This window comes from Salmo trutta, chromosome 13 (genome assembly GCF_901001165.1).
Source record: "Salmo trutta chromosome 13, fSalTru1.1, whole genome shotgun sequence".
Classification (NCBI taxonomy): Eukaryota; Metazoa; Chordata; class Actinopteri; order Salmoniformes; family Salmonidae; genus Salmo; species Salmo trutta.
The window spans coordinates 76171605-76193105 of NC_042969.1; the positions used below are offsets into that span (position 1 = coordinate 76171605).

The following is a 21501-nucleotide window of genomic DNA, read 5'->3' on the forward strand; positions in this document are numbered from 1 at the left end:
ATTTAAGGCAGTAATCTAATACATTTTCAGTTAAATCAACTGAATTTTTCTAAGGCATGATAGAAATTTCTGACAGTTCAATATTATATACCTCAGTTTAAAATTATTGAAGACATTGAGTTGTCACCTTTCAAAGTAGGCTCCTCTAGACTACAGAGGCTGCGTTTACACAAACAGCCAAATTCTGATATATATACAGTACCAGTCAAAAGATTGGACACACTTACTCATTCAAGGGTTTGAATTCTACGTTGTAGAATAATAGTGAAGACATCAAAACTATGAAATAACACATTTGGAATAATGTAGTAACCAAAAAAGTGCTAAACAAATCAAAATACATTTTATATTTGAGATTCTTCAAAGTAGCCACCCTTTGCCTTGATGAAAGCTTTGCACACTCTTGGAATTCTCTCAACCAGCTTCAAATGGAATCATTTTCCAACAGTCTTGAATGAGTTCCCACATATGCTGAGCACTCGTTGGCTGCTTTTCCTTCACTTTGCGGTCCAACTCATCCCAAACCATCTCATTTGGGTTGAGGTTGGGTGATTGTGGAGGCCAGGTCATCTGATGCAGCACTCTATCACTCTCCTTCTTGGTCAAATAGCCCTTACACAGCCTGGAGGTGTGTTGGGTCACTGTCCTGTTGAAAAACAAATGCAGAATGCTGTGGTAGCATGCTGGCTAAGTGTGCCTTGAATTCCAAGTACTTCACCGACAGTGTCACCAGCAAAGCGCAATCACACTTCCTCCATGTGTCACGGTGAGAACCACACATGCAGTGTTCATCCGTTCACCTACTCTGCGTCTCACAAAGACACGACATTTGGAACCAAAAATCAAAAATGTGGACTCATCAGATCAAAGGACAGATTTCCACCGGTATAATGTCCATTGCTTGTGTTTCTTGGCCTAAGCAAATGTCTTCTTATTATTTGTGTCCTTTAGTAGTGGTTTCTTTGCAGCAATTTGACTATGAAGGCCTGATTCACGCAGTCTCTGAACAGTTGATGTCGAGATGTGTTTGTTACTTGAACTCTGTGAAGCATTTATTTGGGCTGCAATGTCTGATGCTGGTAACTCTAATGAATGTATCCTCTGCAGCAGAGATAACTCTGGGTCTTCCTTTCCAGTGGCTCTCCTCAAGAGAGCCAGTTTCATCATAGCGCTTGATGGTTTTTGGGACCGCACTTGAAGAAACATAAAACATTTGTGACATTTTCCGCACTGATTGACCTTCATGTCTTAAAGTAATGATGGACTGTAATTTCTCTGTGCTTATTTAAGCTGTTCTTGACATAATATGGACTTGGTCTTTTACCAAATAGGGCTATCTTCTGTATACCACCCCTACCTTGTCAAAACACAACTGATTGGCTCAAACGCATTAAGAAGGAAAGAAATTCCACAAATAAACTTTTAACAATGCACACCTGTTATTTGAAATGCATTCCAGGTGACTACCTCATGAAGCTGGTTGAGAGAATGCCAAGAGTGTGCAAAGCTGTCAATGAAAATGGTGGCTACTTTGAAGAAACTCAAATCTAAAATATATTTTGATTTGTTTAACACTTTTTTGGTTACTACATGATTCCATATGTGTTATTTCATAGTTTTGATGTCTTCACTATTATTTTACATTGTTGAAAATTGTACAAATAATGAAAAAACATTGAATGTGTAGGCGTGTCCAAACTTTGACTGGCACTGTATATACAAAATATATATATTTTTTATCACAAGTTGGTATTTTGTCCAATCAGATAAGGTCTTTTTCCAATAATTGGACAAAATATCAGATTTGGGCTGCCTGTGTAAATGCAGCCAGAGTGTATTCCATAGCAGCACAGTGTTATTGATTGTGGAATATCATCCTTCATGGCAGTGAATGTGCCTGTTGGTTCTAGAGATCACAGGTAACTAGAACATGCTCTACAATTTAGTGATCTTCAATCCACTGGATAGATGCCCTTTGGTATGTACGGTTGCTTAACCAGATAGCAGAGCCATAGAAACCTGTCCCTCCCATATTGCCCCTAACTCTCCATTTTCTGCCCCTATTTAATTTTTACAAATTTCTACATTGTAGAACAATGGGGAAGAACTCAAAACTATGAAATAACACATATGGATCATGTTGTCACCAAAGAAGTGTTTAAACAAATCAAAATATATTTTATATTTTAAATTATTCAAAGTAGCCACCCTTTGCATTGATGACAGCTTTGCACATTCTTGGCATTCTCTCATCCAGCTTCACCTGGAACGCTTTTCAGACTGTCTTGAAGGAGTTGCCATATAGGCTGAGCACTTTGTGTGCTGCTTTTCCTTCAGTCTGCTGTCCAACTCCCAAACCATCTCAATTGGGTTGAGGTCGGGTCATTGTGGAAGGCAGGTCATCTGATGCAGCACTCCATCACTCTCCTTCTTGGTCAAATAGCCCTTACACAGGCTGGAGGTGTGTTGGGTCATTGTCCTGTTGAAAAACAAATGATAGTCCCACTAAGTGCAAACCAGATGGGATGGCGTATCGCTGCAGAATGCTGTGGTAGCCATGCTAGTTAAGTGTGCCTTGAATTCTAAATGAATCTCAGACACTGTCACCAGCAAAGAACCTCCACACCATCACACCTCCTCCATGTTTTCATGGTGGAAACCACACATGCGGAGGTCATCCGTTCACCTGCATCTCACAAAGACACGGCGGTTTGAACCAAAAATCTGAAATTTGGACAGATTTCCACCGGTCTATTGTCCATTGATTGTATTTCTTGGCCCAAACAAGTCTCTTCTTATTATTGGGGTCCTTTAGTAGTGGTTTCTTTGCAGCAATTCGACCATGAAGGCCTGATTCACGCAGTCTCCTCTGAACAGTTGATCTGGAGATGTGTCTGTTACTTGAACTCTGTGAAGCATTTATTTGGGCTGCAATTTCTGAGGCTGGTAACTCTAATGAACGTATTCTCTGCAGCAGAGAACTCTGGGTCTTCCTTTCCTGTGGTGGTCCTCATGAGAGCCAGTTTCATCATAGCGCTTGATGGTTTTTGCGACTGCACTTGAAGAAACTTTCACAGTTCTTGACATTTTCAGAATTGAATGACCTTCATGTCTTAAAGTAATGATGGACTGTCATTTCTCTTTGCCAAGACTGTTCAAAGCTGTCATCAAGGCAAAGGGTGGCTACTTTGAAGAATCTCAAATATAAAATAAATTTAGATTTTGTTAAGTTTTTTGATTACAACTTGATTCCATATGTGTTATTTCATAGTTTTGATATCTTCACTATTATTCTACAATGTAGAAAATAGTACAAATAAAGAAAAACCCTTGAACGAGTAGGTGTGTCCAACCTTTTGACTGGTACTATATATATAGACCTGGAACCCACCCATCCCACATTGCTCTCTGTCCCTTACTCCTCTCACCTATTACCCTCTTCCCCTTCTCCCATTCCTCGTTCTCCCTTTCTTCCTGCCCATCCTTCCCTTCCACCCTCCTCCTTCCCCACCCTTACTCCATCCTGTCACTCCCATCCCCGTTGATTTGCACCACACACTCCTTGTCCAGAGGCTCATTGCAGTGGGCAATGCCAAAGTGCTGACTGCTCACCTGGTACCTGCCTTGCTTGTCCAACCCCATAGCGGGCACAAAGCGCCGCTCAAACTGGATCTCCTGGCGCAGGTAGGACGTCCTCTTCTGGCAGGCGTCGCCCGTGCCCTCCTGGGAGGCGGAGAGAAACACCACTAGCTCAAAATGGCTGGCGCTGCCCTCACGCAGGGCCGGGTAAAGGGGGCTGTGGCGGTCCAGGATGTGGTAGAAGGTGAGGGGGAAGATGAAGAAGGGGCAGGGGCGCGGGCCCAGCCGGTCCAGCTGGAAGTCCAGGTTGGTCTGGTGCAGGACCTGGTCGTCTCTCTGTTCGTACAGCACGGCACTGACCTCCACGTCCACCAGGGGGCGGCGCAGAAGGTTGGTGGCCCGGAACATGAGGCAGGGCTGGCCCTGGTGCTGACCCACCACCGCCTGGGGGCTGAACTGGATGGCCCCCGCACGCTTCTGGGGACGGGCGATCTTAGCCACAAATGCACCTGAGAGTGGGGAAGGGAGAGAGAGAAAGTGCGGATGTAGATATCAGTAGTTTTCCTCAGAAATATGTTGTGTTGTTGTTTTTTTATCTCTAGAGACCCAGGTGAGACAAAGATTGAGTATAAACAAGAAAGTAAAATAATAGAATAAGAAAGAAAAAAAATGCAAGATGAAGAACACCAAACAGCTGTACCCTCAGCATTGAAACGGACAACAACAACCTGAGAAAGTGAGAAAGAGAAGTGATCCTCTCCATTAGAAAGTACCTGTGATGAAAGCTTCCAGCATGAGCCCCAGCAGCATCTGAACCGCCAGCAGGGCTATAGCGCTGGGACAGTCCCCACTGGGGAACATGGTGCCGTACCCAATGGTCAGCTGGGTCTCCAGGGAGAAGGAGAAGGCTGCGGTGAAGCTGGTGATGTATTTGACACACACCACGTGTCCCTCTGGAGGAGCGTCGTGGTCCTCCACCGCCAGGTCTCCATTGAGGTGGGCCAGTAGGTACCACAGGCAGGCGAACAGCAGCCAGTGGGCCACAAAGGAGGTGCAGAAGGCCAAGAGGACCCAGCGCCAGCGCAGGCACACCACTGCCCCCCACAGGTCCTGCAGGGGAGAGCCAGGGTGTATATACCCATTCAATTATTGCTGGTTTCCCAGACAGAGATAAACGCCTGATCCTGGTCTTATGATCAAGTTCAATGGATATTCTCAATTGAGAGTTTAAATTCAGGGATAGTCTTAATCTATGCCTGCAAAACCGACCCATAGAGTGTCTGTGTGTAACTTTTGATTTTAAGTTTACTTTTCCATTAAGTCAGCAGCACCTCTTCAACTATTTATGGTGTGTGTCAACTCATTTATTTTACCTGTAGGGCTAGCAGCCAGGCAGAGGCCGAGGCCCAGGAGGGCCACAGGCCAGGAGAGGGAGGGGAGGAGCGCAGGGCGCAGTGACCATCCTTGGTCACTAGGCGCTGGCAAGACAGGTAGGACGGGGATGATGTGGACAACAGGAGAGGGGAGGAGGAGACCTTGTTCCCGTCCAGGTCATTGGTTGTTTTGGTCGTCATGGTTACAGGGAGGTGAGAGGTTGAGGGCAGGCGAGTGGGCAGGTCAGGATGAAGGTATCTGGAAACAAGCACAATCATGCCAAGAATCATAGAAGACCGTTTATAATAACTTTGTAAACATGGACAACTTTGACTTTACAAATCCACTTTGACATTGTTATGTAGTTAGTTATGTACATAGGGGGACAGACAGAGAGAGACAGAAACTTCCAGAAACGTCTAGAATGTTGTTGCAGGTGATTAGAGATGTGCTCAGTGGGGTATCTGTCAGTGGAACACAGCGACATGCAGAGCAGGAATGTGGTGAGTTTAATCTTGGAGGAACAGACTCAGTAACAATCACTACAGTACCAGACTGGGACTTCTCTCTCCCATCTGCTCTCTAGTCTTGTTCAGCAACATGTTAGAATGCTTTATGGGTGATCACTGTGATAAATAACACACACCCTCCTCATGTACTGACTGTAGACTATATGATGGGACGTTTTTAGAGTGTGATGATGTTTGAGGTTTATATGAAAATAAATGTCATTCTGTGAGATTAAAGATTTTTTTTTATGAACCCATGAAGTCTCTTGTTTGCATTGTGTATGTACAGTATTTGCTAGCTGTAAGAGATGAGCTGAGAAAACACTGCACATACATTTTATAAACAATTATTTTAAGTGCTGTATCTAACTCACATCATGGACCAGAAGGACTTAAAGGATGCATGGCGAAAAAAGGGTCCTGTTTATAACTTTAGCCTGTAAATTGTGCACCATATACTGTCTGTAAGTATAAATGGAATATACAGCTAACAAAGCTATTCTTTTGAATCAAACACACTTCAATAAATGTAAATGTCAAAAGCTGTGCAATGTTTGTACAGTTAACGAAGTAGAAAATCAACTGGGAAATTGTGTTGTCGTTCTTTTCTGTCTATTAGACGCAGACAATTACACTCGGTAGTAAAAACTAGCCCTGAGCCTTGAATATACACGAGGACAGTCACAAAAGACGAAATCGTTGCTCAATGTCGTGGGAACCTCACTGGAGTAACTCTATGTTTCTAAGGTCTTTTATTCATCAACATTTTAATTGGGGAATATTGAGGCACTTATGTTGGCTAATTAAATTACAGATTCGTTACAGTCAGAACCAGTGGTGGGAAAAGTACCCATTTGTCATACTTGAGTAAAAGTAAAGATACGTCAATAGAAAATGACTCAAGTAAAAGTGAATATCACCCAGTAAAATAATACTTGAGTAAAAGTCTAAAAGTATTTGGTTTTAAATAAACTTAAGTGTCAAAAGTAAATGTAATTGCTAAAATACAATATTGTCCAATTCCTTATATAAAGCAAACCAGGGAAAGCCAGGGGCATGCTCCAATCATTTATAAATGAAGCATGTGTGTTTAGTGAGTTCACCAGATCAGAGACAGTAGGGATCACCAGGGATGTTCTCTTAATAAGTGAGTGAATTGGACCACTTTCCTGTCCTGCTAATCATTCAAAATGTAACAAGTCATTTTGGGTGTCAGGGAAAATGTATGGAGTAAAATGTAAATCATTCTCTTTCGGAATGTAGTGAAGTAAAAGTAAAAGTTGTCAAAATATAAATAGTTAAGTACAGATAGAAAAAAACAACTTAAGTAGTACTTTCAAGTATTTTTACTTAAGTACTTTACACCACTGGTCAGAAATAATCACTGGCACGGGCTAAAGAGTCAGTCTGCAGCGGCTAGCTGCTAGCTACCACTTCTGCTCTCTAGGCCAAGCATGGGACTGTTATTACAGAAATACTATAGGGTAATGGGTAAGCATGGCTATGTGTTAGTGCAGTAAGAAGCGCTTCATTGTCCTGAGGTGGCGGGATGCCAGCTTGAGAGAGGCCATCAGAGAGGCCGTCACATGAGGGGCATGCGGCGTGCAGGGGAGGCAAAAACACACACAGTGGTTACAAATCTCCAATGTCCCCCACAGTCTGTTGGGCCTGGCGGCCATTTTCTCCTCAGTATGTGTGTGAGATAGCGGCGGCTGTTAGATGATGCTAACAACAGCACTCTTTCTCTGTGGGCTCTCTCTGTGGATGGATGAGGAGGCTCAGTGGCTGCTGGGATAGTTTGAGGTTGTTGTTTGGGGTTGTTGGTTGGAGATAGCTTGGCTACATTGCTCCCTAAGCTAAAGCTTAGTTTAGCCAACAATGATACAATCATCAGAGGGCCCTCTATCACTGCAAAGTGCGGTGCAGGAGAGTTTGCCATTTTCCAGCGGATACGTTCATTGTAGATAATACATTACCAGCACGTTATTGAGTGTTTGTCTTAGGTGCCAAAGTTTAAGGGGGTATAGGTATATGTAGGAGGAGACTATTTTACCTGTCCTCTGATTTATCCCTCCACTAGCCTCCACTGGTATTGATTACCGCATCTTACATATGTTGAAGTTTAATGGTACAACCTGTCCACCTCTGTTTCATAACCACAGATAAAGCATTTACAGGATTTATCTATAATATAACTGAGTCTATAACTGTTTAGCTCCAGGTGGTTAACAGGTTCCCCCTCTAAAGTCCAGCTTTACCCCCATCCCAATAGAGATTCAATGAGAACCTGATAACCACCTGGAGCTAAACAGTTAGACTCAGTTATATTATAGATACATCCTGTAAATGCTTTATCTGTGGTTATGAAACAGAGTTGGACAGGTTGTGCAAGTTGACCTCCCTTTGTCCTACTTAGGCCTATATCTAACATGTTAAAAATGAAAAGAAACACCCATTTTGTTACTTCAAGCTGGAAAAAGTTGACCTGTTATTTGACTTCTTCAGTCTAGGGTCTCCGAGGGTACAAGCTGTGTTTATGTATTCATTTACATGTACATGATTGACAGTAGACACAGTCTTGGTTAAGTTTTGCTGGCATGGGTGATTCGGCTGGTCAATTTCTTGCACATTGTTCAAGAATGTTGCACAAACTCAATCTTGCAATTTGAATTTGAAAGTCAAACTTTTTTGGGACAGATTTTACAGCTTTTTCTGTTGTGATGCACCATAGTCTCATCTCTCTGTCTCCCTCTCTGTCTCTAACGCTGTGTCTCTCTCTGTCTGTCTCCCTCTCTGTCTCCCTCTCTGTCTCATACGCTGTGTCCCTCTCTGTCTGACTCTCTCTCTGTATCCCACTCTGTCTCTCTGTCTGTCTCCCTCTCTGTCTCTCTGTCTGTCTCTCTCTTTGTCTCTCTGTCTGTCTCTTTTTCTGTCTCTCCCTGTCGCTCACTCTATCTATCAATGTCTTTCTCTCTCTCACTCCTCTTTCTCTCTCTGTCTGTCTCTGTCTCCCTCTCTGTCTGTCTCCCTGTCTGTCTCCCTCTCTGTCTCCCTCTCCCTCTCTCTCAATCTGTCTCTCTATCGATGTCTGTCTCTCTCTCTGCCGCTGTTTCTCTCTCGCTGTCTCTCTGTCTCTCTCACACACTCGTATCACCCTCTCTCTCTTCCTCTCAGTGGACGGGGTCGTCTGACTCCCAGTCCGTCCGTAAGGTTACTCACCGTAGTATAGCACCAGGGCCAGCGATCACCCGTCTGATGGTGCCCTTTTCACCCGAGCGCTGATCCGAGGGCGGGCAAGAGGCGAGGCCAGGGGCGGGAAAACCACCAAATCCGTGCGTTGAGAAGATGGGGGGTAAATCCCGAGGTATTCCCGAGGTAAAGGAAGAAAAAGAAAGTGTCACCCCAGGAACTCTTCGGCGTGGGAGCCGGACTGAGCCCAACGCTCTGCTCTTCCGATCTGCAGCTCCGGCTCTCTGCCGAGGATGATTCGATTGGTCACATTACTCTGCATGTGGCCAATTAGTGTTCCCGGAAGGCGAGAGAGGGAGGAGAATAACCCAAAGAACAACACCTTGTCACAGTTCATTGACAGAGCCAGTTGTAGCTCCTCCGAGTCCTGTGGTTGGTAAGAGTAAATTAGTATAAGAATGATGATGAGAGAGAGGCTATGGAGGGGAAGGGTGACAACAGGGTGTCTTTGTGTGTGTGTGTGTGTGTGTGTGTGTGTGTGTGTGTGTGTGTGTGTGTGTGTGTGTGTGTGTGTGTGTGTGTGTGTGTGTGTGTGTGTGTGTGTGCAGGAGAGAAAGAGAAAGAGAAAGAGAAAGAGAAAGAAAGAGAGGGAGGCGGCGGAGAGAGAGTGTTGTTACTGTCTATCTGTCTGTCCACCCAGAAATAAGGGTCCTGTGTTTAAAATACCTCTTGCACGTAGACAGGTGGATAGCTTTCGCTTGTGCAGTCATGTCTAACTGGTGATAACTATATGAAGCATTATGAAAGTATTTGTACAGGGCCATGAAAGACAGGCCATGCTGCAGACGTTGGCTAATAAGACATCCAACTTATCCAACCATAATGTAACCTCAACCTAACCTTACCTCAGATAGTAAGGGTTTTATCTTTCCCCAAGAGTCATCATGTTATAGTGTTGCTATAGCATGTGATTTCAGATGTGACAGCCAATTCACAGTGCTTTGTTACTGGTTGGGCTGTAGTAAGGTCACAGCAGTTCAAAGGTCACAGCAGGCCGGGCCTCTGAGTCTGGTGCTCCTTAACTTCTTTGCATGCACACTATCAACTGTGCCCAGGTAAGCTCTGAAAGTTCGAAGAAAGATGCTGGGTAAGAGGAGTTGGAGGAGAGAGGGATTAGAAGGGGGAGAAAGAGGGAGGAAAAGGGGGAGAGAGGGAGGAGAAGGGGGAGATAGGGAGCTGGAAGGGGAAAGAGAGGGAAGAGAAGGTGGAGAAAGAGGGAGGAGAAGGGTGAGAGAGGGAGGAGTTGGGGAGAGAGGGAGTAGAAGGGGGTGAGAGAGGGAGTAGAAGGGGAGAGAGGGATTATAAGGGGGAGAGTGGGATTGATTGTTCCATTGCAAAATCTACCTTCACATTACTATCTACCCTCACTCTTTAATAAAGTCTTTCTGTTGCTAAAGTTTGCAATGTTGCAGAAGTTCAAAGTTCAAAGAAAGAGACTTGGCAAAATGGGTGGGGCTATATCTTGCCTGGTTGGCCTTGTCCGGGGTCATAGTGTCCCCCGAACCTCCCTGTCTCAGCCTCCAGTATCTATGCCGCAATAGTCTATGTGCTTGAGGGCTAGGATCTCTCTCTCTCTCTCTCTCTCTCTCTCTCTCTCTCTCAGGGGCTTTATTGCATGGGAAACATATGTTTACATTGACAAAGCAAGTGAAATAAACAATAAAAATGAACAGTAAACATTACACTCATAGAAGTTCCAAAATAATAAAGACATTTCAAATGTTATATTATGTCTATATACAGTGTTGTAACGATATGCACATAGTTAAAGTACAAAAGGGAAAATAAATAAACATAAATATGGGTTGTATTTACAATGGTGTTTGTTCTTTACTGGTTGCTCGTTTCTCGTGGCAACAGGTCACAAATCTTGCTGCTGTGACGACACACTGTGGTATTTCACCCAATAGATATGGGAGTTTATCAAAATTGGGTGTGTTTTCAAATTATATGTGTCTCTAATATGGTCATACATTTGGCAGGAGGTTAGGAAGTGCAGCTCAGTTTCCACCTCATTTTGTGGGCAGTGTGCACATAGCCTGTCTTCTCTTGAGAGCCAGGTCTGCCTGCGGCAGCCTTTCTCAATAGCAAGGCTATACTCACTGAATCTGTACATAGTCAAAGCTGTACATAGTCAAAGTTTGGGTCAGTCACAGTGGTCAGGTGTTCTGCCACTGTGTGCTCTCTGTTTAGGGCCAAGTAGCATTCTGCTTTTCTCTGTTTTCTTGTGAATTCTTTCCAATGTGTCAAGTAATTGTATTTTTGTTTTCTCATGATTTGGTTGGGTCTAATTGTGTTGGTGTCCTGGGGCTCTGTGGGGTCTGTTTGTGTTTGTGAACAGAGCCCCAGGACCAGCTTGCTTAGGGGACTCTTCTCCAGGTTCATCTCTCTGTAGTTGATGGCTTTGTTATGGAAGGTTTAGAAATCGCTTCCTTTAGGTGGTTGTAGAATTTAACGTCTCTTTTCTGGATTTTGATAGTTAGCGGGTATCGGCCTAATTCTGCTCTGCATGCATTATTTGGTGTTTTACGTTGTACGTGGAGGATATTTTTACAGAATTATTCGTACAGAGTCTCAATTTGGTGTTTGTCCCATTTTGTGAATTCTTGGTTGGTGAGCGGACCCCAGACCTTACAACCATGAAGGGCAATGCATTCTTTAACTGATTCAAGTATTTTTAGCCAGATCCTAATTGACATGTGGAATATTTGTAAGGGGTGTGTTGGTGCCAATTTCACCTCGTTCTACCCCTTCAACCAGGATGGTAGTTGCAAATTTGTCTCCGTTTATTACGGATGATCAAATCAGGAAAGAGCTGAGTCGTTTCGGTAAGTTTGCTAACAGTTTTCGTGTACGGTCGGCAGGTTTTCAGGCGGATGCTGTTATTAAGCATGTTGTTCATGTTTCTGAATAACAATGAGCAACAGCTAAAATTACATTTTAAAGTGAGGCATGGGGAGGGGCTCTATGCAGGGTTTGCCAGCACAGATAGTCTACGGTGTTTTGAGTGTGGGGATTTGGGGCATAAAAGCTTTGCGTGACCACATAAAGGCCGTAGACAAGGTGAGGGTACAGGGGTCAGTGGGGGAAATTGAGGTCAACGTGCAGGGGGCAATGAGACGCAGGCAGCAGAGGCTGGGCCTAGTCATGCCAGTGATGGTGGTGTACATGAGGCTGAGCCTAGTCAGGCTAGAGATGGTGGCATAGCTGAGGCTGGGCATAGTCATGCTATGGATGGTGGTGTAGATGAGGCTGGGCTTAGTCATGCTATGGATGGTGGTGTAGATGAGGCTGGGCTTAATCATGCTATGGATGGTGGTGTAGATGAGGCTGGGTCTAGTCAGGTTATGCTAGTGGATGAGGAGAGTATAGTGGGGAAGTGTAAGAGACTAGGTGGAGAAGGAGGGTGTCAAGCGAAAAAGGAAAAAGGGGGAGAAGAAAGAAGTTGGGAGGGGAGAGGCTGGTGTGGTCAAAGGCACCAAGAAACCTTTGCCTGGTGCTCAGGGGGAGGCCCTGACCAGAGAGGAAGGGCAGGTGGTCAGGATGGGAGATGGAGATGAGGAGGAGGAAAGTCAGTCTGAAGAAGAGGATGATGAGGAGGCCTTTTTTTCCGACTCCTCTTCATTAGGTCTGGAGCTGACAAGCAGAGGGGACAAGCAGAGGGGTCAAAGTATATGGTAAGGGAACTGACAAGGTTCCTGAATGAGACCAAGAGGAAAAAAGTTAATGTTGAGGACTTTTTTTCTCATCGAAGAAAGTTTGTAAGGTCAGTATAACATGCTATGAAAAATGAGGGGCATGGTGTCCTCTCACCCAGGAAACAGTTTAGGTTGAGGAAGTGGGTCACAACAGTGCGTAAAGGTCTACCTTCAGACACTGTTTAGATTAATAGTTTCTTTCTGGCATTGTAGCTTTTTGAGCTGTTCTATTGGTCTCTTTCTTTGCTGGCTTTTCTCACACTTTTTATGGAGACTCTTTGGGTAGGCTCGCTTAATATAAATGGCGCCAGAGATGTGGGAAAGAGGAATCTGTTGGGTGAATATGTAAAACAAAAAAAAGTACAGGTGTTGTTTCTGCAGGAGACACATAGTGATGTGGTGAATGAAGTCGATTGGGGGCTCTGGTGGAAAGGGGCAAGTGTGTTAAGCTATGGGACAAATTTTAGTGCAGAGATGGCAGTCCCTTTTGTACCGGTCTGTCTGTAAAAATGTGCTCCTCAAAGGAGGTGTGTAGGGGTAGGCTGCTTGTTGTAAAAGCAGAAATTAACAACATGGGTTTTGTCTTTATACATTTATATGCGCCTAACACAGGGAGAGAGAGGGGGGTTCTATTTGGGTGTCTTAGACAGGAACTCTCACAGGTAGCGCCTGAGACGCTGGTGGTCGACGGGGACTGGAAATGTACTATGGATTTTACGAAAGACAGAAATGAGGAGGAGCCTCATTCAGGCTCAGTGGGGGTGTTAAGGGACATCATTAATCCATTTGACCTAGTGGATGTTGGGAGAAGTAAACATCCAAACACAAGACAGTATACATGGGTAAAGGTCTTTGGGGCTGGGGTGAGTGCAGCCCGACTCGATCGGTTTTACATGTCCAGGAATCACAGCAAAAGGCTGTTGGACGCTACCATTCTCCCAGTGGGTTTTTTGGATCACTACATAACCATGGCTCGGCTGTCTATTTCACCAGGGCCTCAGCATGGATCCTATTGGAAGTTTAATGTAAAGCTCTTACAATATGCTACTTTTTGCTCAGGTTTCGTAATTTTTGGTGAAAGGTGGAGGCAGCAAAGAGAGGAGTATGAGTCTGAGTTAATGGTGGGATGTGGGGAAATTCGGCTTTTCTGTCAACAGCATACATCTCTCTCATCCTCAGAGGCTAGGAGAGTTTTGGGGGAACTCGAGCGTCGTATAGTGAGATGGAGGTAGAGATGGTGGGGCAAGGCAATGTAGGCCTCCAGGCTAATTTAGCTGAATTACTGTAATGGCCGTCTGAAAGAGTAGACCAAGGCGCAGCGTGGATAGTGCTTATCATGTATTTATTTCTAGTGAACACTTAAACAAAATAACAAAAATGACAGCCAAACAGTTCTGTCAGGTAATACTCACGAAACAGAAAATAACCACCCACAAAACACAGGAAAAAACACCCCTACTAAATAGGACCTTCAATTAGAAGCAATGAGGAACAGCTGCCTCCAATTAAAGGTCAACCCAAGAAACTTAAACATAGAAATAGACACACTAGAATAAACATAGAAATATACTAACATAGAACATAAACCAAAAACCCCGAAACACATAAAACAAACACCCCCTGCCACGCCCTGACCAAACTACAATAACAAATAACCCCTTTTACTGGTCAGGACGTGTCAGTAACCCCCCCCCAAAGGTGCAGACCCCGTATGCACCTCAAACAAAAACACAAAATTAATCCCAAATGAAGGCAGGGAAGGGAGGGTGGCCACCGTCAACGACGTTTCTTGTGCTACACCCCCCCTTCCCGATCCTCCCCCCTATGGAGGTGGCTCAGAAGCGGGACGCAGACCCCGCTCCACCACTGGCTCACCCCACTTTGGTGGCGCCTCTAGAGCGGGGTCCCTCGCCGCCGACGCCGGACTCTGGCTGTGCCGGACTGGCGGGCGACTCTGGCTGTGCCGGACTGGCTGGCGACTCTGGCAGCGCCGGACTGGCTGGCGACTGTCCCAAGTGTCATATAGAGGGAGGGTGCTGATAATCAACAACCTGTGGTAACGAACATTAGGAGCCTAACAAGAGTGAAGGCACATCAGTGGCAGGGGGTATGTGGGGCAGAGAATATGGTGGGTTTTAGATGGAGGGGGCTTTACAAACCCCCAGTACCAAAGAGGTCAGGGGACCTCCGGTCGAGGGTTCTTCATGGAGCCCTGGCCACTAACAGCTGGTTGGCACGGGTTGAACCGGGAGTCGGGCAGGGGTGTCCTTTCTGTGTTATGAGAGAAACTGTGATTCATGTGTTTTCTGTGTGCACCAGGTTAATGTCACTAATGTCTCTGTTGGAATGTCTGTGTGAGAGGTTGGGGGTGGTTTTTACTGTTGGGGTGTTAATAATGGGGTACAGGTATTCAAATAAGGAGAAGGCCAAATGTATTTTGTTGAATTTTCTGTTTGCTCAGGCAAATTTGTCTGTTTGGCTAACAAGGAGGAACAGGGTCAAAGGTGGGGGGATAACAGACCCTTTACTATTATTTAATGGGATGGTCTCTGCGTGTCTTAGGGTGGAATTTGAGTTCTATTAAATGATAAAAAGTGTGGAGATGTTTCAGGAGATGTGTTGTTTTGTATCGTGGGTGTCACGCTGCTATATGAAGACCAAACAAACACGATACAAGAACACAGGGTTGAAACCCAAACAAAAATGCGAGGAGTACCTTGAATAAATAACACACGCGCACAATGATTAACACACGGGACGAGACCCGTAATCATCTGCGCAATACACAATGGCAGAAAGCCAAAACACACGGCACAGGTACTCACACGCACCAACGGACACTGTAACAATAATCAACCAGACTATGGAAACCAAAGGGCACATATATACAAATACTATTCAGTGGAAATAGGGGACAGGTGTGCGTGATGAAAGCTCAGGACTGATCCGTGACAGTGGGGTAGAGGGCATAGTGAGTATGGTACATGTATGCAGTACAGGATATATTTTGGTGTTTTATTTGAAGGGGGTGAGGTGTTAATGAAATTAGATTGTTTCATTAAAGAAAGACCAAAAGTCTATATCTCTCTCAACCTCTCTCAACCTCTCTCAAGCTCTGAATGCTCGGCTATGAAAAGCCAACTGACATTTACTCCTGAGGTGCTGACCTGTTGAACTCTCTACAAACACTGTGATTATTACGATCTGGCCTTAATGGCCATGTATTCTTAGAAGCTCCACCGGGCACAGCCAGAAGAGAACTTAGGTTCTAGCCTTTCATGGGAGTTTTTCCTCACCCCCGTGCTTCTACATCTGCATTGCTTGCTGTTTAGGGTATACGCACTTTGTGACATCTGCTTTATAAATACAGGGCTTTATAAATACAGGGCTTTATAAATACAGGGCTTTATAAATACATTTGTGCCTAGGGAGGAGGGGTTAGGGTTTCTTCTGGAAAGGGCCTAAATATACTGGCCCAGCGTACTAGCAGCAGCGTACAGTGGGGGAAAAAAGTATTTGATCCCCTGCTGATTTTGTACGTTTGCCCACTGACAAAGAAAGGATCAGTCTATAATTTCAATGGTAGGTTTATTTGAACAGTGAGAGACAGAATAACAACAAAAAAAATCCAGAAAAACGCATGTCAAAAATGTTAAGCCTTCCCTGTAGCTCAGTTGGTAGAGCATGGTGTTTGTAACGCCAGGGTTGTGGGTTCGATTCCCACGGGGGGCCAGCACAGAAAAAAAAATGTATGAAATGTATGCATTCACTACTGTAAGTCGCTCTGGATAAGAGCGTCTGCTAAATGACTAAAATGTAATGTAAAAATGTTATAAATTGATTTGCATTTTAATGAGGGAAATAAGTATTTGACCCCCTCTCAATCAGAAAGATTTCTGGCTCCCAGGTGTCTTTTATACAGGTAACGAGCTGAGATTAGGAGCACACTCTTAAAGGGAGTGCTCCTAACCACAGCTTGTTACCTGTAAAAAAGACACCTGTCCACAGAAGCAATCAATCAATCAGATTCCAAACTCTCCACCATGGCCAAGACCAAAGAGCTCTCCAAGGATGTCAGGTTCAAGATTGTAGACCTACACAAGGCTGGAATGGGCTACAAGACCATCGCCAAGCAGCTTGGTGAGAAGGTGACAACATTAGGTGCGATTATTCGCAAATGGAAGAAACACAAAATAACTGTCAATATCCCTCGGCCTGGGGCTCCATGCAAGATCTCACCTCATGGAGTTGCAATGATCATGAGAGCGGTGAGGAATCAGTCCAGAACTACACGGGAGGATCTTGTCAATGATCTCAAGGCAGCTGGGACCATAGTCACCAAGAAAACAATTGGTAACACACTACGCCGTGAAGGACTGAAATCCTGCAGCGCCCGCAAGGTCGCCCTGCTCAAGAATACATATACATGCCCATCTGAAGTTTGCCAATGAACATCTGAATGACTCAGAGGACAACTGGGTGAAAGTGTTGTGGTCAGATGAGACCAAAATGGAGCTCTTTGACATCAACTCAACTAGCCGTGTTTGGAGGAGGAGGAATGCTGCCTATGACCCCAAGAACACCATCTCCACCGTCAAACATGGAGGTGGAAACATTATGCTTTGGGGGTGTTTTTCTGCTAAGGGGACAGGACAACTTCACCGCATCAAAGGGACGATGGACGGGGCCATGTACCGTCAAATCTTGGGTGAGAACCTCCTTCCCTCAGCCAGGGCATTGAAAATGGGTCATGGATGGGTATTCCAGCATGACAATGACCCAAAACACACGGCCAAGGCAACAAAGGAGTGGCTCAAGAAGAAGCACATTAAGGTCCTGGAGTGGCCTAGCCAGTCTCCAGACCTTAATCCCATAGAAAATATGTGGAGGGAGCTGAAGGTTCGAGTTGCCAAACGTCAGCCTCGAAACCTTAATGACTTGGAGAAGATCTGCAAAGAGGAGTGGGACAAAATCCCTCCTGAGATGTCTGCAAACCTGGTGGCCAACTACAAGAAACGTCTGACCTCTGTGATTGCCAACAAGGGTTTTGCCACCAAGTGCTAAGTCATGTTTTGCAGAGGGGTCAAATACTTATTTCCCTCATTAAAATGCAAATGATTTTATAACATTTTTGGCATGCGTTTTTCTGGATTTTTTTGTTGTTATTCTGTCTCTCACTGTTCAAATAAACCTACTATTAAAATTATAGACTGATCATTTCTTTGTAAGTGGGCAAACGTACAAAATCAGCAGGGGATCAAATACTTTTTTCCCCCACTGTATATGGTGAGTGTGAAAGTGTGTGTGTGGTGTCAGTATGCATGTGTGCACATGTTGTGTGTATGGACGTACAGTATGTGTGTGTGTGTGTGTGTGTGTGTGTGTGTGCGTGCGTGCGTGCGTGCGTGCGTACGTATGTGTGTATACTGGAGTTTCAGTGTTAGTATGTGTGAGTGTGTGAGTCGAGTCCAGTGTGTGTGCATAGAGTCAGTTCAAGAAATGTAGTGTAAAAATGGGTTAATGCAGATATTCCAGGTAGCCATTTGATTAGCGATTTAGCAGTCTTGTTTAGCAGTCTCATGGCTTGGGGTAGAAGCTGTTCGGGTATTGTTGGTTCTAGACTTGGTTCACTGGTACCGCTTGCCATGCGGTAGCAGAGAGAACAGTCCATGGCTTGGGTTTTGTTTTGGGCCTTCCTCTAACACCACCTGGTATAGAGGTCCTGGATGGCAGGGAGCTCAGCCCTAGTGATGTACTGGGCCATAATCACCACCCTCTGTAGCGCCTTGCGTTCGGATGCCTTGCAGTTGCCGTATCAAGTGGTGATGCAGCCAGTCAAGATGCTCTCAATAGTGCAGCTGTAGAACTTCTTGAGGATCTGAGGGCCCATGCCAAACCTCATCAGCTTCCTGAGGGGGAAGAGGCGTTGTCGTGCTCTCTTCACAACTGTGTAGGTGTTTGTGTCTACACACACAAGATTTGGCATGGGTCCTCAAATCCTTACAAAGCACGCACACACACACACACACACACACACACACACACACACACACACACACACACACACACACACACACACACACACACACACACACACACACACACACACACACACACACACACAGTGTTGTAATGATCCCGCCTCACCTGCCACTCTTTCGCCGCCGCTTGGTCTTTCAAGTCCTGGGGATTAGGTCCTGCTCTGGAGTAAACAGAATGTACAGAGCTGCCCACTAGTTGAAGTAGATATCCAGAAGCTGTTTTCAGTCATAGCAAATGATAGCGGAGACATTATGTACAAAAAAAGTTATGGTGGTGTAGCAGGAAGCTCAGAGTACCATGTACCAAGAGGTTGTGAGTTCAAGTCCCAGGTGAGAATATGTTGAATAATTATTACTGTATAAATGAACATGCACAACATAATCATATATGTCAAATATTTAAGTTGAAAGCACTGTAAGTGTAAGTATCCCTAACCTTGCCAACAGAAAAAGAGCTAGGAATGGATCAATAGTTCACCAATCAGGTCCTTGATTGGCTCGGCAAGAGGAACAAGCTGGTTTTTTTGGAGAACGTTTCTTTGGGACCGTCAGACGACATCCTGACAACTGATACACATAAATGTTCCTGCACCGTTCCCATGAAACATGTCTAGAACATAAATATCTTATATTTTGAGAACATGGCGACCACGTTCTGTGTATGTTTGCTGGGACGTTGCGTCAGCCTCCAGTATTTATGCTGCAGTAGTTTATGTGTCGGGGCGCTAGGGTCAGTCTGTTATGTCTGGAGTATTTCTCCTGTCTTATCTGGTGTACCGTGTGAATTTAAGTATGCTCTCTCTAATTCTCTTTCTTTCTCTCTCTTTCTTTCTTTCTTTCTGTCTCTCGGAGGACCTGAGCCCTAGGACCATGCCTCAGGACTACCTGTCCTGATGACTCCTTGCTGTCCCCAGTCCACCTGGCCGTGCCGCTGCTCCAGTTACAACTGTTCTGCCTGCGGCTATGGAACCCTGACCTGTTCACCGGACGTGCTACCTGTCCCAGACCTGCTGTTTTCATCTCTTTAGAGACAGCAGAGATTCTCTGAATGATTGACTATGAAAAGCCAACTGACTTTACTCCTGAGGTGCTGAACTGTTGCACCCTCGACAACCACTGTGATTATAATTATTTGACCCTGCTGGTCATCTATGAACATTTGAACATCTTGGCCATGTTCTGTTATAATCTCCACCCGGCACAGCCAGAAGAGGACTGGCCACCCCTCATAGCCTGGTTCCTCTCTAGGTTTCTTCCTAGGTTCTGGCCGTTCTAGGGAGTTTTTCCTACCACTGTACTTCTACACCTGCATTGCTTGCTGTTTGGGGTTTTAGGCTGGGTTTCTGTACAGCACTTTGTGACATCAGCTGATGTAAGAAGGGTTTTATAAATAAATGTGATTGATTTATTGATTGATTGATTGCTGGAAAATTCTCCTAACCCACAGAAAACTGGGAACGTTTGTTGTTAGCTGGGTTGTTCCATTGCAAAATCTACCTTCACATTACTATCTACAGCACTCACTCTTTCATAAGGTCTTTCTTGGCATCTTTGAAAACTGCAAACTGAGCTGTGTAATAATGTATGTTTTGGCTTGTTTCAAGTTGTTTCAGATCTCTTTAGAAGTAGAAGTCTTTAGATAGAATGCCTTGTGGGTGTGTTGTTATACCTGCTGTTGGCTCTGACTGACACTCTAACCCTCATTCAGTCTCATTAGTCTGAAGACAGAGGTAAGGTGGAGAGACAGAGAGAGAGAGCTAGAGAGAAGGAGAGAGAGAGGGCAGACTCGGGTCATTCACCTGCTGCTGGGCAAAATGTTGCCCCCCTCCATCTCCCCCTTCTTCTTTTCAGTAACACTCTCTCTGTGTTTCTTTCGCTACCCCCTTTTCTCTGTCACTCCCTCTTCCCCTCTCCCTTTTTCTCTCTGGTCTGGTTGGGCTGTGTTCAACTATGCCAGTACAACTCCTTTCCTCCACTGTCCCACTCTACAACACAACCGTGTTTCCTAGTGGAGAACAAGCTGCATTGTGTAGTGGTTACCACTAGAGAGCAGTTTACCCTTTTTTTTAATCCTGTGTTTCTCAGTGGTTTGTAGAGTGGTTTGGTAGAGTGGTTTTGGCGTTATGGTGTGACAGAGCTGCTGCATAAAAGCCTGAAGCTCTTTCTGTGAAAAAACTCACTGCTAAGACAGTATGCTGTGATTCCTTAGGTAACACACTTTGTGTTCACACAGACATAAATCACTCCCGCTCTCTTTCTCTCTCTCTTGCTTTCTATTTTTGCTTTTTCCATTTTTCTCCTGGTTGGTGTTAGCTGACAGGGTGAATTAAATGCCTCATTCTTACTCTGAAGAACATACTGCTACTGAAGGACCATAAAACACCTTATAGCTGTAGCTAACAACAAACGTGCCCACACCTTTAGAGTACGTTCCCTTAAAAGTTTAATTTTGTCATTACTTAACTTTTTCATAGGAATGTTCCAGTGATGTGCAAGGACTGTTTCCAAGAGACCATTGCCTTAATGCCAAACATAACTTACCCAGAGAACGTGGTGACCATGTTCTCAGAATATTCAGTATTAATGTTCTAGACTTCTTTTATTGGAACGTTGGAAGAATATTCCATTGTTCAGTTTTCTGAAAGTTAGGAGAATATTCTATCAACGTCACACCAAACAAACACAGAATATGGTTGCAATGTTCTCAGAATATAAGATTTTAATGTTCTAGACACATTTCATGGGAACGTTGTAAAACATTCCTGTGTGCAATGGTTACTGGCCCAACGCTCTAACCACTAGGCTACCTGCCGGGAATGTTCTCCTAACTCGAACGCCAAACATGCTAAATAAATTCTCAGGAGGTTTTTGCTAACTGTCACGTCCTGACCAGCAGAGGGAGTAAATGTATAATATTTGGTCAGGACGTGGCAGAGGGGTATTTGTTTCATATGGTTCGGGTTGTGTGTGTTATTTAAGGGGTGTTTGGTTTATGTAGTCTGGGGTTTGAGTTATTGTTCTAGTGTTGGTTTTCCATGGTTTTCTAGTCTG

At 44.7% G+C, this 21501-nt stretch overlaps 1 protein-coding gene and 1 non-coding gene across 2 annotated transcripts; one reads left to right on the forward strand and one right to left on the reverse strand.

Moving 5' to 3' along the window:
- Positions 1-3280: 3280 nt before the first annotated feature.
- Positions 3281-9083, reverse strand: LOC115206547 (inward rectifier potassium channel 13). Its single transcript, XM_029773661.1, has 4 exons — positions 8682-9083; positions 4953-5211; positions 4353-4689; positions 3281-4088 (listed from the first exon to the last, which is right to left on the reverse strand). Exons 2-4 carry the CDS (start codon positions 5151-5153, stop codon positions 3514-3516), a joined length of 1113 nt encoding a protein of 370 aa, XP_029629521.1. The 5' UTR covers positions 5154-5211; positions 8682-9083; the 3' UTR covers positions 3281-3513.
- Positions 9084-16065: 6982 nt separating this feature from the next.
- On the forward strand, positions 16066-16141 carry trnat-ugu (transfer RNA threonine (anticodon UGU)). Its single transcript has one exon. It is a non-coding gene; the product is annotated as a tRNA-Thr (tRNA).
- The last annotated feature ends 5360 nt before the right edge of the window (positions 16142-21501 follow it).

What these genes read in the sequence shown, in the direction of transcription:
- LOC115206547 (XM_029773661.1), bottom strand. Translation starts at nt 5,153, where the DNA reads ATGACGACCAAAACAACCAATGACCTGGACGGGAACAAGGTCTCCTCC. An exon ending in CCTGGCTGCTAGCCCTACAG is followed by an intron (nt 4,690 to 4,952) that starts GTAAAATAAATG and finishes TCTCCCCTGCAG; the next exon opens with GACCTGTGGGGGGCAGTGGT. An exon ending in GCTGGAAGCTTTCATCACAG is followed by an intron (nt 4,089 to 4,352) that starts GTACTTTCTAAT and finishes CCCCACTCTCAG; the next exon opens with GTGCATTTGTGGCTAAGATC.